The sequence below is a fragment of the Podarcis melisellensis genome (genome assembly GCF_964234715.1).
Source record: "Podarcis melisellensis genome assembly, chromosome: 5".
Classification (NCBI taxonomy): Eukaryota; Metazoa; Chordata; class Lepidosauria; order Squamata; family Lacertidae; genus Podarcis; species Podarcis melisellensis.
This window is the reverse complement of record NC_138537.1, coordinates 11,316,825-11,329,363: the sequence shown is the minus strand read 5'-3', so window position 1 is coordinate 11,329,363 and position 12,539 is coordinate 11,316,825. Positions and strand designations below refer to the sequence as shown.

The window sequence follows — 12,539 nt, the reverse complement described above, 5'->3', positions numbered from 1 at the left end:
ATCATACCATTGACTCATGTTAAGCTTGTGGTCTACTAAGACCCCTAGATCCTTTTCACTTATTTCAATTATGTATCGTTTGTGGACTGAAAGTAACATTAGTGAATACCGATTCACTTGGGATGGATACACGAACAACCATTTCTTCTGTTTTTGTCAGTATTCTCTGACATCCCTACCTTGGGTACATATGCTTATGCAAAGGAAAGTGTGTGATAGATAGATGATAGATAGATAAATCATACTTTGGGTGGTAAAAGTTGAGATATGCACATATTGATAAAAGTGCTGTGAGTGGCAGCACAAGTGGTGGGTACTGTCACACACAAAAGCATTGTATATACACATACACACACATATATACAGCCACACCCCTAGGGAGAAATCGTAGCACCATGGTATAGGACAAACTTTGCATACAGAAGGTCCCAGATTCATTCCTGGCAATCTGTGCTGCCAGTAGTAGACTGTGTGGTGGGGCAGAGCCACCCCTGGAACTCCCAATTTCAAGTGAATTCTTCTGATTTGTTTATTCATTTTTATCTGCAAAAACAAAACATCATACGGGTTGTAGAAAATGAATTGAAGAGCCATTCCGCTGAGTAGTCTATTTGTGCTACCCACCCCACCCACCCCCGGCCCAGGAGCCAGCCCGTAAATAAGGAGACGCGACAATGATGTATGGGATTAAATTAGGCCACAGCTTTATTGATTTCAGATGTAGGAAACCTTGGCTTAGGTATTGCACAGCATCCCTCTCAGCCCCAGGTGGGTCTGAGGGTGCGCAGGGCAGACAGGTGTTGTTAGGGAGGCTGTAAAATGAGAATTTACACAGCATGCCTCGCCACTTCACCTGAGCTCGACCTTACACCGCTGCTCAGGGCCAGTGACTCCCGCAATCAACCCTTTAATGGGCCCTGCAAACACCTCCGCATGGGGGTGCATAATAATGCTACCCCTCCCCCCATAATGAATATAGACTATAGGATACCGTCCAAGGCCTAAAACAGCCAAAGTTGTGACAATTGCTACGCAGGGGAAATTCCTTCCCAGATCTGGGAAACAGCAACCATCGTGAGACTGTAGCAACGCCTGCAAACCTAGGAAGGAAAAGGTTAGCCTTCAAGAAAAGCACATTAAAGTTAGAAGGAGGGAAGGTGGGTGACGCTCCGAAGACTGACTGGAGAGGTGGTCAGCTGGAGCCTTCCCTACCTGGCCCCTGCTCCACCCCCACCCCCTAGCCAACAGCCAATTGGCTAGCTGTGGAGGGGGCGGAGCAAATACCAGCAAGCAAAAGGGGGTGTCAGCTGGGATAGGGAAGCCCACGCCGGGTCACAAACCCCACCCACCGCTTTAATGGGTGAGCAGTAATTGTATATTTCTCCTGCCCAGACCGTGACAACAAGAATATCCCACACAAACTCCCTTAAAGACTATGGACAGGGCAGATAACAGTTGGCTAGTCTTTATGTCAGATAACATATGTGACAAGGCAATATGAAGTTTATTATAGTGTTCCCAGTAGTAAGTCAATAGGAGTGAATCTTCCTTAAATCCAGGCATCTTTCCATAATTGATTTGCGGATCATAGCTTTTGACACATCAACACGGTAGAGTTCTAGCAGGAACACATTTCAGTTTCTCCCACCGTGACCTGGGTTAAAAGGACATCTCAGCAAGCAGAGCATTTTCAGTGCAGCAGGGGCTTGGGGACCCATCCGTCAGAGGCTTGACAAGCAGCGCTGATGGGGAGAGTCTGGAAATTTCAGGTGTTTGCAGTTTGTTGGAAAGACATGTTGTGACTATTCCTGTTTCGTTGCACAGGTTGAACTTCAGCAGAGAAATTGCCAGATGCACCCTGGTGTTTTTCTTGACGTATATAGCAATTGCGAGTCTGTGACATCACAACTGTGTGGGGAAAACTTGTGGGTGTGAATGTAATTGCTGTTATTGCCTCCCGCCCCCTGTAGGCCCTGCGGCAGCTCTGCCGCCCGTGGATCGTTTGGTTCATCCCTCCTGCAACATATAGAAACAGGCTAGAGAGTTAAGGATGCTAACTGAGAGCGACTGATAGGAAATAAACGCTAGCCGGTCTATCAGAGGCAGCACCATTGCCCCATGAACCTCAGTCTGCCCCGGCGACAGACAAATCGATCCATTTCTGGTTCTCTCAATTTCTCACTTCTTCGGTATTAAGTTCAGTTCTCGCACATCCACGTGAAAATTCATCAGTGTTTCAATGCAAAATTATCCCAATACCAACAAATTCCATTGGCTTCCATTTAGACCTTATATAACCCCTGTTTTTAGATAGCTGCATGGGTTGCTAGTTCCATTCCAGGCCCAATTGGAGATGTTCACATTAAGGTTTAAATCCCTAAACGACTCATGCTGCGAATATCTGAACGACCGCTTCCTTCCACCAATCTTTTCTTAGAGACAGGAGCCTGAGGAAATGGTGGCAGAAATAGGAGGCTTTGCATGTTGTTGAATTCCAGCTCCTAACATCCCTGATCATTGGCCATGCTGGCTGAGGCATGATGGGAATTGGAGTCCAACCACATCTGGAGGTTCAGAGGTTTCCCCTTTAGGCTCAGGGAACCCACAAGCTTCTTTGCTGGCCACAGAAGGCAGAAAACAAGGGAAGTAATCCTCCACAGCTGCCAGCATTTGACCCAGGAATCCTGGGAGCTCAGCTGTGGCCATAACAACACCGTCACTGTCTCAAGCTACTTCTGAAACTATCCATCTTTGGTCTTGAAGGGCCAGCGAGAAGGTGCTCAGTGACGACCGTGTAGAATTTATACCATACTGCTCCGGTTAAGGCCTTTTCACTTAGATCCTTCAGCTCACAGAAGCACTGAGGAGAAGGTTGCATACGCCCGACCTTTGGGTACGGCTGTGGTGATGTCATTAGTGTTACCATTTTACACAAGATTAGGCATGTAATTGCGTGTTAAATGGCGGAGGTGGCCGTGGCTCACCCTTGCTAATGAAGCAGGCAGCATTAATGATGTCGCAGATGGACAGCTTGAAGGCACTGGGTGGGGGGGGTGAGACATAATGAAGCCCTTCTCCTTCATAAGAGACTCTCCCTGAGCATTTGCTGTCATTGTCCCTTACTTGGTCACCTTGCTGCAACATTGCATTGCTCTAAGTAGGAGCACAAGGCAATCTCTCATAGATACTAAACAACGTTCCAAAGAAACAATTTGAAGTGGGGATCCAAGAGTCATGGGAACTGCTTTTCCTCTGAAAACTCATAGAACCATAGAGTTGGAAGAGACCACAAGGGCCATCGAGTCCAACCCCCTGCCAACTCTATGCATATCAAACCAAAGCTAGTACTCCATCATCTTCAGAGCCTATACTGTTTAGGTCCAAGCTAGCTGAAAGACCGGTTTCCCTCATACAAAGCTGCCTGGGTTTTGAGATCTTCAGGTGAGGCCCTTCTCTCAATCCTGCCACCCTCGCAGGTATGCTAGGTGGAGATGCAGAACAGGGCCTTCTTGGTGGCTGCTCCCAGACTTTGGAACTCCCTAGAGAAGTTAGATTGGCTTCCTCCTTGTTGTGCTTCTGCTGGCAGGTGAAGGCATTCTTATTCCAATGGCCTTTTGGGAACTGACTGCTTTCATTGAAAGGGTGCTTTTATTGTAATTATCTGTATGTTTTTAAATAGATTTTAGAAAGAGATGGATAGATGAGAGAGAGAGAGAGAGAGAGAGAGAGAGAGAGAGAGAGAGAGAGAGAGAGAGAGAGAAAGAAAGAAAGAAAGAAAGAAAGAAAGAAAGAAAGAAAGAAAGAAAGAGATGATAGATAGATAGATGATAGATAGATAGATGATAGATAGATAGAAAGATAGATAGATGATAGATAGATGATAGATAGATAGATAGAAAGATAGATGATAGATAGATGATAGATAGATAGATAGAAAGATAGATGATAGATAGATGATAGATAGATAGATAGATGATAGATAGATAGATGATAGATAGATAGATAGATAGATAGATAGATAGATAGATAGATCGATAGATAGATAGATAGATAGATAGATAGATAGATGATAGATAGATGATAGATAGATAGATAGATAGATAGATAGATGATAGATAGATAGATAGATGATAGATAGATATAGATAGATGATAGATAGATGATGATAGATAGATAGATAGATAGATAGATGATAGATAGATAGATGATAGATAGATAGATAGATAGATAGATAGATAGATAGATAGATGATAGATAGATAGATAGATAGATAGATAGATAGATAGATGATAGATAGATAGATAGATGATAGATAGATAGATAGATAGATAGATAGATAGATAGATAGATAGATGATAGATAGATGATAGATTAGATAGATAGATAGATAGATAGATAGATAGATAGATGATAGATAGATAGATAGATAGATAGATGATAGATAGATAGATAGATAGATAGATAGATAGATAGATAGATGATAGATAGATGATAGATTAGATAGATAGATAGATAGATAGATAGATAGATAGATAGATAGATAGATAGATGATAGATAGATGTAGGTAGGTAGGTAGGTAGTTTTAATGTTTATGTTTAATTGTTTAAAATTATTGTTTCTTCTATATTTTTAGCTGTTCTTCCTATTTTATTGAGCCTGTCAGGGGAAAAGGTGGTGAATAAACAAAAAAGATATAATAATACTAATAACATCCTCTGGAAAAAAAACCTTACAGTGCAGCACTTTGGATCTCAGCAGGACCTGGCATTTCAAATTCATCTGAAGCACAGCCTTCTCTAATACTGTAGCGTGGAGCCACCTCTCTCATCACAGACATGTGTCCTGGAATTATTCTGGGAACTCTTGGAGCCTTTGTTGTGAGGCCAGAGCTCTTTATGATCATTCGCGCAGCCTGTGTGTGAACCTGTGAACAAGCCTAGACGGCGTGAAAGGAAACAGATCAGCTTTGGGAGACGGGGGTTGTTCGTGGAAATTGCTGGTTTGGTGGTGGAAGGACTCACAGAAGCCTCAGCTTCCAGAGGGGGTGGATTTGCGCTTGGCAGACACCAAGTGGGAGGTTGTACAAGGTGCTGGGAGGGGAGGGGACATGAAAGGAAGCACAAAGCAGAGAGTGGGAGAGAGAGAGAGACTATTATGAGAAAAGAGGGGAGTGAGAGCAGAGTAGGGATAGGGATCACCGTATTTTTTGCTCTATAAGACTCACTTTTTCCCTCCTAAAAAGTAAGGGGAAATGTGTGTGCGTCTTATGGAGCGAATGCAGGCTGCGCAGCTATCCCAGAAACCAGAACAGCAAGAGGGATTGCTGCTTTCACTGTGCAGCGATCCCTCTTGCTGTTCTGGCTTCTGAGATTCAGAATATTTTTTTTCTTGTTTTCCTCCTCCAAAAACTAGGTGCGTCTTGTGGTCTGGTGCGTCTTATAGAGCGAAAAATACGGTCGGTAATTGAAGCCAAGCCCAGGCAGAGGGGAAACAGTCCTTCTGTTGCTAAGATGGTGGTGATACTGCATACCAAATAAAGAAAGGTGTAGCTGGACCAGACCACAGTGCATCCAGTCCAGCAAGCCATTATCAGTGGCAGCCAGCCTGATACTTGTGAGTTGCTTACAAGCAGGGCATCATGAACAACACAATAGCCTGGTTGGCTTTATAGAGGACAGCCCTGTGTTTGAAGGACTCTCAGGATGACAGCGCTCTGTTTGAATGACTTCTCTGTTTATAGTTAGGGTGGCCACATCTCAGCCCTCCTGGATCCCAGGCCCCATGGGGAAGGGAATTATGGGCATAAGAAGAAGGATATTCCTCTCTTCTACCCTCCCTTTCCCCATTTGACGTACTCATCACCACCAGGTAAGAGATTAATTATTTGCCAGTCTGCCAGACCCTCCAAGTGTTCCCTACTTTCCAGGGACAGGCCCAGATTGACGGAAGCTTCCCCAGTTTCTGATTTTATCCCAGAATGCCCCACTTTTCCTTAGGACGTTCCTCTTTTCATCGGAAAAATGTGGGAGGGTATGGAGTTATCCACTACCACCACCCCCCAGTCATCTGAAGGCAGCCCTGTATAAGGAAGGTTTTTTAAAAAATGTTTTATTATGTTTTCATATATGTCGGAAGCTGCCCAAAGTGGCTCAGACAACCCTGTCAGATGGGCGGGGTATAAATAATAAAATTATTGTTATTGTTATGGAAAAGGACGTCCCTATTTTCATTGCAGAAATGTTGGAGGGCATGGAGATGTGGCAAGAGAATAGCAAAGAACTTGAAAGGAAACAGTGTTTATAATAATAATAATAATAATAATAATAATAATAATAAAAAAAAAAAAAAAACAGGGCTGCCTTCAGATGTCTTCTAAAAGTCTGGTAGTTGTTGTTCTCTTTGACATCTGGTGGGAGGGCGTCCCGCAGGGCGGGTGCCACTACCGAGAAGGCTGTCTGCCTGGTTCCCTGTAACCTCACTCCTTGCAGTGAGGGAACTGACAGAAGGCCCTCGGAGCTGGACCTCAGTGTCCTGGCTTAACAATGGCGGTTTAGGGCATTAAAGGTCAGCACCCACACTTTGAATTGTGCTCGGAAACATTCACCTTGCAGGCTTCTAAGAAAAAAAAATCCCCTTTTAGTAGTCATGGAGCACTTGTCAAAATTGCTGTGACCTCCCTCCTCCACCAAACCGCTGCCAATCAGAGGATCATCATCCAGGAGATGGACTTTAACCACAACTTAAGCATCACCGCAGCTTTGGCAACAGATCAGTGCATTCAGAATACACAGCGGATCCAGCATAATTGTTGTAACTCTTACGGTTGCTTAGAGCAAATGTACAAACAGAGGCTCCCATCAGGAAGCAACAGGGAGCAGGCAAGGCTTGCAGAGGCAGCCAGGAGAAGTGGAACATTCAGAGGCCGTATTTAACCATGACAGGGTTTACTATACAAGTTATTTCTCTTTTTTAAGCCACACTTGAGAAGGCGTCAGAATGAGGTGTTGTTAAGTCTGATAGAAGTTGGAGGGGAAAGAACGGTCGAGGAGAAGAAGGAGAAGATAATAATTTAATGTCACTTGAACCTGCTGGATGGAAGGGGAAATAGGAAGTTCATCCCTGGTGTTTCGCACATTGCCTGGAATCACCTAAAAGCCATTTGACACGGAGCAGGGCCTGCAAACATTGGACAATCCAACCAGGATTTGCAGCTTGGGTTTGAGGGATGCGATGGGGCCCATCAGGGTCTCAGCACGTGGTGATGGTGGCTGTCTGTTGCTTCCTAGGTCCTACCACCATCCCTCCAGGACCTCCACAGTAAGGAGAGGCAGCGGAGACCAATCCTCTAAGATGTTCATTTGGACCAGTGGGAGGAGCTCCACGTCGTACAGACACGACGAAAGAAGGTACGTGGCGTCTGTAGGCTGCTTTGAAATGGCTTCCTTTAGGCTCACTTGCAGCCTGAAAGGTGGATGGGAGGAGAATGAAGCTGTGAACACACCGTACATTTAAGCATACACACACACACCCAAAAAGAATCCTGGGAACTAGTTTGCTTAGGGTGCTGGAAATTATTTCGGGTGCTTTTGAGTAGGTCAGTTTATATATATGCTGCAAAATGTGCTTTAAATGAATGGTGCCCACGCAGCCTTATGCTGGTTTTTTTCCTTCTTAGCTTGTGCAAGTGTCAGTCTAAAGCACCTATTGGCTAGTGCTGGTGCCATCACCAGCCACCAAGATATTCCTTCCCTTCCTCTGTTCCACACTCTTTTAAAAAGGTTTTTTTAAAAAAAGTTTTGAATTTCTGCTGCCTTTTTAAAAAGAGAGAGAGGACATTCCTGCCATATCACTACTTTTAAAAAAAGTTTAACAGATCTGCTTCTCCACTGCCATTCAGAACTGCCCCATCCGTTCAGAGACGTTTTGTCCTTGTCGTGGGGAGATACTTTTGTGGGGTTTTGGTAGAAGGAGGTTGTTCTGTGAAATGCTCTCCCCTCCCCCAACACCGAGCACATCTCTGCCACAATCCGCCAGTGCGCAATTCGGATGGTACCAGTACAGATGGAAGCGAAGGCTCAGAAAAAGCTCAATATGGAGGCCAAATGGCCGAAATATTGGGATATTTTGGAACAAGAAAGTGACAAATTGAAATTGCAGAGTTTTGAGAAATTAAAAGACAAAGTGTGAGATTGGCTTCATTATTATCAAATAAGGGAGGCTTACAATCTGGACAAAAAAAATGGCTTCCAGGTGGAAAAATCAAAATTGGAAACAGAACTGTTAGATCCCAAAACTAAGATACTATCAAGAATGTATAACTTGCTGTTGAAATGGAATACTCAGGATGAAACAGTTAAATCTGCTATGATTAAATGGGCACAAGATGTCGGACATAACATAATGTTTGCTGACTGGGAACAGTTGTGGACCACAGGTATGAAATTCACGGCATGTAATGCCTTAAGAGAGAATATTATGAAAATGATATACAGGTGGTACATGACACCAGTCAAGCTTGCAAAAATTTACCATTTGCCCGATAATAAAGGTTGGAAATGTAAAGACAATGAAGGTACGTTCTTTCACCTTTGGTGGACGTGCCCAAGGATTAAGGCTTTCTGGGAGATGATATATAATGAAATGAAAAAGGTATTTAAATATACCTTCTTGAAGAAACAGTACAGTAATTTATCACAGAGCTAACTCAAAGTAGACCTTGCTCTCACTGTATGTTAGGGGTGGGGAACCTCAGGCTCAGGGGGGGAAATGTGAAACAAACACACACACACATCCAGGCCACATTCCCTCCCAAGCCATGTTCCTGGCCAGCCTGGTTTTGTAGCCTCCAAGAGTGTTTCTACCTGGCTGGAATGCAGCCTTGAACTCCGATAATGCTGCTTCGTTGCACTGGCGGAGGAAGAGGAGTGGGGGGGGAGCACACCGCCCCTGGCAGCGCAATCCCGGTGGGGTGCCATTGTGGCTGCCCCCCGCGCCTGTGCTGGGTGCCACGCGCCTGCGGGTGGCACACCACACCCCCAGGACACACACCTTCCCTGCCCCCACCTGCCCTCTGCCCCCCCCAGTGCCAGAGCATGAAGCTCCGCCGCTGCTTCCTTGCCCAAATGAAGGTTAGAGAATGGTGCATGAGTGTGTGTAGAAATTAATCCCTAACGGTCAATGGTAAAATTTGCATTAATAGCTCCACCCACTTTTGCCTATGGCCCCTCCTACCACTGGTATGTGGCCCCCAGAAAGGAAAGTGGCCCTTGAATTCCCTGTCCCTGCTTTATGCTGACACCACCCCTCTATGCTCTGGCACACCAGGAGGGCTAGGCGGGCAAGTGACGTGAATCTTTCACTGCTTATCACATTTTGGAGACATTCTGAAGCAGCGAGAATCTTGCTGCATGAAATAAGGGGCTGCTTCCTTCTATCTCCCGTGTCAGAGGGCAGGCGCGCCAGCTTTGGGGTGGCCGGTTGCACATGCTTGACGTCACAAGCGCGACACACGCACCCCAGTCCAGCCAGGCCTGCCAGGACACACGGACGTCCCTTTAAGAATCTCCAGAACACCTTCCCAGAAGGCGCTCTGGTGATCGCGACAGGGAGTGTGGAGGGTTAAAGTCACCCTCCATGTCTCCTGCCACCACCTGACATGCTGGGGCTCACCTAGGGGTGACGGTAGTGCCAGAGGTGGCAGGGAATGGTGGCCCCATCAATATTGGATGCAAAGAAATCCTTCTGCCCTCTACAGCTGGTGCACCTGTCAGAAGGTTTGGTGGTGGCCAGTAATGGATGGGTAACAGCAAATAACTGCTGGGTACCAAGGCTAAGTGTGTGGGCCCCTGTTTCCTAACTAATGACCTATCAGCTATGGTGAGTGGCAGAAAAGTGGAGTTCCATTTTTGCCAATAAACTCCTTAGCTTTCCTCCCACCACTCATCTATCGATGGAGCCATTCATCCGAGGCTGGAGTAAGGATTGCTTTCTTCTTCACCCAACCACATGCTGCATTTAGGGTAGTGAGGACACCTGAGCAGGGGGGAGATCAAGGGCAAGACCTGCTCCATGTTCCTGGTGTCTTTCAGCTTTGAAAAATAAGTTTGGTCCTTCCTGCACACTGCCTTCGTCCACACAGCCTCAGGTTGGGCTTTCTTGTTGGTCACACAAGAGCACAACACAAAGCTACAGGGGAACCTCGGGTTGCGAACGTGATCCATGCGGGAGGCACGTTCGCAACCCGCAGCATTCACAACCCGCAGCACCGCATCTGCGCATGTGCGTGACACAATTCAGTGCTTCTGCGCATGCGCGAGCGCCGAAACCCAGAAGTAACCCGTTCCAGTACTTCCGGTTTTGGCGCATCCATAACCTGAAAACACGTAACCCAAAGTGTCTGTAACCCGTGGTACCACTGTATATTGAATCCTATCTGATGGCCCAGCAGTGTCCTCAAGGGGGTTTGTCAACTAAATTACATATAAAAATGGATTTAATTGCTCAGCAATAAAATCAAGCAGATAATAAAACAGCTACATCCAGTAAAAGGCAGCTTGCAAACAGCAGACACACGCAGTCATTATCACCGCCCGCTTTGGGACGGTAACCAGGTCATAGAACCAACCTTCTAAATGTCAAAAGGTAACAAGCCAGGCAAGTCTCCCTAAGGAACAAAACTAGCAAGCAGGGAGCCAGCACTGAAAAGGTCCTGCTCCTCTTATTATCTTCATTTGGCTGTTGCCCTCAGGACAAGGGCTCAAGGACTTAATTATATAGGGATATTACTACTCTGAGGAGGAGGTAGAGGATAGTAGGCCTCAAATCTCATAGTCAAGAACCACTGTTCCCGCTATGCCTGCTATTCTTCTCCGTGGCTGGCCAAATTTTATTTTTTGGTCAAGGGGCCAGGTTTGGGTGAAGGGCTGCCAGTTGCTGACCCTCAGCTCGCTGGCTTTGCCTTTAAGGTGCTTCGCAACGAATTAATAGGTTTCCAGTTGAGAGCGCTTGGTTTTCCAGGGCCAATCAAGCCACCACAACTCTTTACACACGAGCTGGGCTTTCCATCGCTTTGTTGATGGATTCTTTCTTCTACTTACCTGCCAGTTATTCATTCTCTCTCTCTCTTACTTTTTCCTCTGTGCATTTCATGGCTCATAGCCCCCTCGTAGAAAGACGCTTGCGGCCCTTTTCAATTAGCAGTCTTGTTTCTCAGCCGTCCCTTCGAATCCCGTTTACATTCCGGTGACGTTGTTGAGTGACTGCACTGTGCCTGTTTTATGTCTACAGAGTGACACAAGTTATGTCGCGCGATGGGCTTAATGTTCCAGAACGCCATGACAATTGTTGCCTTTCTTGCCTGCTCTCATTTGGTAACGACGCAAATTCTCGATAGCAAGCTATCACGGTTAAATACATTTTGATAAATAGCCATAGCTGGGCAACGCTTGCTTACATCACTTCTCCATAGGAAATGAAGCTCACCTTACACAGTCTAGCATACATTGCACTAAATCATATTCTTAGCTTGGTAGCCAGAGAAAGGTGCAGTCCGAAGGCTATATCCAACAGGATGAGTGGAAGGGTTAGGATCCAGTGGATCTCTGGCTATGCCCACGTCAATATCCAGCTAACGCCTCCTATCAGTGCAAGGATTCCCACTTGTACAACAGGGGTTTCTGAGGGGGAGCTGAAGTGGAGCTGACATTTTTGGCAGCATCCTTGTGTTTCTGATCAGGCTCAGAGCCACCTGATTCTTGCAAAAAATGGTGTCTCCGCGGCTCCAGGTTCAATCCCTGGAATCTCCAACTTTAAAAGGATCTTCCTGACATAAGTGTCAAGGGAGACCCTCTGGCTGCAAGCCTGGAGAAAATAGACAATATGGGGTTCAAAGGGTTAAGGCCACTTCCTGTGTCCCTCTTCTGTTGATTTCTTTTACATTTGAAGCACTGTATTTTATTCTTATCATTTTATTCCTATAATTTATATATCCTGTCCTTCTAGTTTACAATATACTCAAGGCAGCTCGGAAGGATTTAACATATCATAAAATGAAATAATCAAGCAAATCCCAGCAGTAAAACAGGGATGAGTAAAAAGTAGCAGTCAATTTCAAAAAGCATTAAGAGCCAGAACTTTATTTTTTTTAAAAATCCCACTAAAATAGAACAGTTTTCAAAGCTGACTTGCAAGTGGGCAACCATGCGGTCTGGCAGCCGTTCTCTCCTGGGAGGCTGTTTCACAATCTGGGAGCCACCACCAAAAAGGCTTTGTCCCTTTTCGGTGGAGGATACACAGAGAGGTGCTTCAGTAAGATACTTAGATCGCCAACCACTGAGAGCTCAAAACCAGCACTGTGAATTGAGCAACTGGTCAAGCTGATGAAGGACCAGTGAAACATGAGCCAGTCTGTTGGCACCAGCCAACCACATTCGGCGACCACATTCTGGACAATTTGGATTTTTCAGACTATTGTTAAGGGAAGTCCCACATAAAGCACATTTCAGCAATGCAGCCAGGAAATTTGTGCAACACGAAAAGC

The 12,539-nt window shown here is 45.6% G+C and overlaps 1 protein-coding gene across 8 annotated transcripts in view; it reads left to right on the top strand.

Annotated features, from left to right (window-relative positions):
* The window catches only part of KCNMB2 (potassium calcium-activated channel subfamily M regulatory beta subunit 2), a 318,635-nt gene that overhangs the window by 282,162 nt on the left and 23,934 nt on the right, over positions 1-12,539 (top strand). For all 8 annotated transcript variants that reach the window (XM_081911380.1, XM_081911382.1, XM_081911377.1 and 5 more), the window contains exon 2: positions 7,288-7,407. In XM_081911380.1, coding sequence (XP_081767506.1) covers positions 7,288-7,407 — 120 coding nt within the window. The remainder of the gene's footprint in view (positions 1-7,287; positions 7,408-12,539) is intronic.